The 5,332-nt window shown below is 50.0% G+C and overlaps 1 protein-coding gene across 1 annotated transcript; it reads right to left on the reverse strand.

Annotated features, from left to right (window-relative positions):
• Positions 1-481: 481 nt before the first annotated feature.
• Positions 482-1,591, reverse strand: PV09_09476 (uncharacterized protein; the record flags this gene model as incomplete). Its single annotated transcript, XM_016363537.1, has 2 exons — positions 1,445-1,591; positions 482-1,390 (listed from the first exon to the last, which is right to left on the reverse strand). Exon 2 carries the CDS (start codon positions 1,142-1,144, stop codon positions 482-484), a length of 663 nt encoding a protein of 220 aa, XP_016208649.1. The 5' UTR covers positions 1,145-1,390; positions 1,445-1,591.
• Between the last annotated feature and the right edge of the window lie 3,741 nt (positions 1,592-5,332).

A 5,332-nucleotide genomic window follows, 5' to 3' on the forward strand; every position in this document is an offset into this window, starting at 1 on the left:
TGGGTGCTGACCTCTTCTGTCCTCATCCTCGCGTGGAGCTAGGCCGGCTCGTCCCTGATTCCGACGTCAGGGATAGTTCCCTCTCAGACCTTGATCTCCTGAGAATCATCCGATCTGGCCCCCGCTGATCTGTTTCGCTTGAGGTCGGGTGATACTTGGGCCGTGTTGCGAGCACTACTTTGATCTTGCCCAATTCCTCTTTCCTAGTTGGGCATGCCTGGCTCCATGCTTTGTGTGCTCCGAGGCACACTGCGTACTTCCTGATGGTATCCTGGCCGGTCTTAGATAGGCACTCCCAGGAGCTGTGTAACTGCGCGCAGTAGCTATATATCTTTACTGCCTTGCATTGGGTTCCTATGTAGCCATGTTTTTGGCATTGGAAGCACTGCTTCAGTCAGCACCGTCTCTCATATCATTCGCTATTACATCTCTCTCCTTCCTATACTAGTCCCATATTGATGATTTTGTTGGCGACTTCTGCTCATGTGAACTCGATGATGATAGACGACATTGAATTGTTTCGTGGTCTCCTAGTCAGCCAGCCAATGTATTTGATGTCTGCTGTAGGGAGGAATGCTTTGTTCGCTTGCAGGATTTCGGCTTTGACCTCCTTGAACCCCTCAGTGTTCATCATGCTAGTGCGTATACTATGTATAATGACCTTATATATATAGGTGTGTACTAATGTACCGCTTCCGAGTTGAGGAACCCAGTCATCTGTGAATTTATGGAGCGTCTGCATCTCACTGTTCGTTGCTGTTCTGATGCTGAGATCCCCGCTCTTGAGCTGGTTAGCTGATATAGTGGTGATCTTAGCTATATGTTCGTTTTCGCTCTGGGCGATGGCTGTGTCAACATGGGCTTTCATAATACGCGGATTCATGGCGCGTAGGTGTTGGATTGTCTGGGCATTTCTTATATTCACGATGATCTCACGCTGCATTAAAGATGGAGCATTATGAGCATTCTGTGTGCTATATGTATTTGCGATCAGGGCACCATGTGCTGCCGCAGCGGCATAGCTTATTGGTCCTCCTATCTGATGCTGTGTTCCTTTGCTCTTTATGTCTCTCGCCATAGCGGCGACTGTCTTGCCTACTTCCGCGGCCTCAGTCACCGCCACGGTGGCTGTCTCGCCCGCCATGATGCCTTTTTATACCTTCACCGCTAGATTCTTGAGTTCCTCTTTGAAGTTATATATCTCTTTCACCATGCCATTCGCGTTCGCCGTCATTTCTGTATATATAGTGCTTATCTTCTAATGTACTGCCATTATGTTAGGGGTCCTTATGACCTTTCCGACCAGGGATATTGCCGCTATAACCACTGTTCTTATCTCTTCCAGGGTTACTGGTTGGTTTTCCTCGCGATCTAGATAGAGCAGTACATTCTAAAGGTGCCCTGTAAGTTAAGTAGCGTGCTCCTGTATTGGTACTGGCCATACCACCTCTCAGGGCCATGGGATCGTCATTTCGCGTTCCACACGCGTTGGGCGACGCACTGCGACTGCAGACGACCTCAGTTCCTTCAGGATGACGTGTTCGCACGATAGGAATATTCAATTTCAACGATTTGAGTTCTCGCTGTTATGGTGTTTTCTGCCCATATGGTACCGTACCGAATACCGATCGGTATATACCGTCACGGTATGTCACGGGACCTCGTGTCACGGACCATCTTATGTAATCACATGGCGCCTTGTCAATGTCCGTGCGGAAAAGCACAACAACAGCGAGAACTCTCACCTTTGGAATAAAGAGCTCAATTGTGTTCACATACATCTCCTGAAGACCGGAAACTGCTTTCTCGGAAGCCGCACCGCCCAACGCGGCCGTAAGACATGGCGACGCCCTGGTCCCAGGAGGTAACCAGGCCCACTAACCTCCGAGAGCGTGTCCTAGAAATCACGAAGCAGCTCAGCGATACATTGCAAGTCGTAGAAAGAGAGAAAGAGATTGATAGAAAGCAACTAAGCAAAGCCCTCAAGAGCGCGTTACTCGCGCTCGCCAAAATCAAGGACACCCCTGACATAGCCTCCCTAGAAGAGAAGGTAGATCAACTGCGCACAGAGACAGTGAAAGGATAGAAAAGCATAGATGAAGCCTTCCGACACCTCCAAGAAGACATAGAGGCAACAAAGGCAAATATACAAGCAGCAGCAACAGCGGGTAAAGAAGCGAAGACAGCGGCGATTGAGGCAGTCGATATAGGTAGGACGGTACTCAGAAACAAAGGGACACACCAGCAGCAGGCTATAGCAAGCTATGCCGCCGTGGCAGCGCAAGGAGCGACGGCAACAAGTACACATAGTCCACAAAACACCAGACCTCCTGCACAAACGCATCGTGAGATCATCATGAATATTAGAAATGCACAAACGATCCACCACCTGCGTTCCATAAACCCACGCAACCTGAAAGCCCATGTCAAATAAGCCATAGCCCAAGGCGGAGTAACCAACGCAAAGGTCATGTCTGTAAACCAACTCATGAGTGGAGACATTAGCATAAAAACGGTTACACCGGGCGAAGCACAGACGCTCAGACAGTCCGCCCAGGAATGGGTCCCTAGGATAGGGAACGGAATGTCAATACGCAGCCAGATGTATAGTGTGCTCGTACACAGCGTATATACCAAAGATGTGGATATGGACAGACTGGACGAAATCAACGCCGCTATCTTGAGTGAAAATAAACCCTTTATCCCAACGGCAGAAATCAAATACATCAGATGGCTCAGTCGGAAGGCACAGACCAAGAGGATGTCCACGCTGGTAATCGAGTTTACTAAGCCAGAGGATGCAAATAAGATCATTGATGAAGGGTTAATATAGCAGGGGTGCCACCATGACACCGAGAGATATGAACGATAATGCTGCCTGAAGCAATGCTTCAACTGCCAGAAATACAGCCATATAGGAACCTAATGCAAAGCCATAACAGCGTGTGGCCACTGCACGCAAGAACATAACTCCCGGGACTGCCCTTTGAAAGCTGACACACCTAAGAAGTGCGCGGGCTGCAATGGCCCGCACGAGTCCTGGAACCGCCACTGCAAGATCAGGAAGGAACAGCTTGCCAGGACTAAGGCGGCGTACGACAACCGACCCAAGTACCACCCGGTACTTGAGAACCCGAAGCCAGTAGCCCAGGTTGGAAACCCCACAACCGGAATGAAGAGACAAAGGTCAATGAGGGACCTGACCGCCTCCCAAGCAGGCCGGGCCTCGAAGCAGACTAATACAGGGCTAGCCAGAAACAAGGTGAACAGGGAGAATGAATCGCCGGCAAGCAGACAGAGGCCGCAACGCGTGGTACAGCTATCATGTAAGATGCTGGAGGCGCGAGACACCAATGAAATCACCACTATAGAAATAGAGGACGACATAGATATGACCCCCCCATAATGGTGGAGTATGTTCAATTAAGCATACTACAGTATAATGTTCGAAAATCAAAGGACACAGTAATGGCCACGCTAATATGAGACGCCAGGACAGTAGAGTATGACATCATGGCTATCCAGGAACCATGGAAGAACCCATACATGGACACCACACACCATCCAGCCAAGGAGACCTTCCACCTCTGCTACCCACCCGAACGGGAGGGCAAGATGGCAAGGGTCTGCTTCTTTGTGAACAAGAGGCTGGACCAGAGCAAATGGCAATTTAAAGCACACAGTAGGGACGTATGTACCCTATACATCAGACGGAGCGAAGAAAGTGGGGATGGAAACCAGATCATCATATATAATGTGTATAACCCACTGCAATACTCGGAAGGACGCGAGAGCGCGCTTCCAAAGGTACAGGAAGTCTGCCAGGAGAACAGTGCGGAAGAGCAGATAGCGCTAGGCGACTTCAACCTCCATCACCCAGTATGGGGTGGAGAAAGGGTAGACAAACACGAGGAGGAAGCAGAGGAGCTTCTGGACGTTATGCAGAGCATAGGTATGATGAGCACACTCCGCCAAGGAGTGATCACATACGAAGAGGGAGAAAAGAGGACGACGATCGACCTCTGCTGGATGTCTGCAGGATTAGCAGATCGGATAATCCGGTGCGAAGTAGACAGAGACATAGAGTACGACTCTGATCACCTACTGATCAGCATAGTCATGGACCTGAGAGTCCAACACGGAGAGAGGAAACCCGTGAGGCGATGGAAGCATCTCGAGGAAGAGAGGTTTCGGAAGGCGCTCGCATAGATACTACCTCAGGTACAGCAGCCGAGAACCAAGAGGGCACTGGATCGATACACCAAGGAGATTGCAAGCGCGATCGACAGGGCGGCAAACAAAGTCCTCCCTAAAACATACGCCTCACCACGGGCAAAAGAGGGATGGAACACGGAATGCAAACGAGTACTGACTGAAGTAAAATGACTTAAGTGGTTCCATAGCATGGACCGCACAGCGGAGTCGTGGGAAACGTAAAAAGCTGCACGGAACTTGAAGACCAAGACAGTTAAGAAGGCTCTAAAGGCAGCACACAGAGACAGGGTAGAGATGGCAGCGGCTACTCCCGAGTCTCTTTGGAAGGTAGCAAAGTGAGCCAGGACAAGGGAGAACCAACCTCCAAGCGTCACACCAGCGATTCGATGTCCTAATATAGGACAGGAGGTAACAGACACTGAGGAGAAGGCACAGATTTTCTGAGAAGTCTTCTTCCCAGCGCCTCCGAGGGCCGATCTCGATGATATCCAGAATACATAGTATAACCAGCAGATAAACCTACCAGAGATCACAGAGAAGGAGGTTCTGGAGGCTGTAACGGCCACCGCCCCGCTAAAGGCGGCGGGCCCAGACAGGATAGCAAACAAGGCGCTGAAGGCAGGAGCTGAGCTACTAGTAAAACACCTCGCCAATATCTTTAACCAGAGCCTTAGACTAGGCTACTGCCCAGAACACTTCAGGACATCCACCACAGTAGTGCTCAGAAAGCCAGGCAAAGATAACTACGCAGTGCCGAAGGCATATAGGCCTATAGCGTTACTCAATATAATAGGAAAGGTAATAGACGCCGTAATCGCCCGGAGACTGAGCTACTTAGTAGAGGCCTACCAAATGATACCACCCCGACATATGGGCGGGAGACGGCTGCGGTCAATGGACCACGCCCTCCACTCCATTATGGAGAAGATATATGAAGCATGGAACAAAGGAGAAGTTGCCAGCCTATTGCTCCTGGATGTGTCTGGAGCATTCAATAACATCTCTCATAAAAGGCTCCTACATATACTTAGGAAAAGATGAGTTGACGAACGGCCACCATGGCAGGCAGGACTAACTATATATATAGACACCAGCGATAAAGCAGCACGCGCCAGGC

This window comes from Verruconis gallopava, assembly GCF_000836295.1.
Source record: "Verruconis gallopava strain CBS 43764 unplaced genomic scaffold supercont1.71, whole genome shotgun sequence".
NCBI lineage: Eukaryota > Fungi > Ascomycota > Dothideomycetes > Venturiales > Sympoventuriaceae > Verruconis > Verruconis gallopava.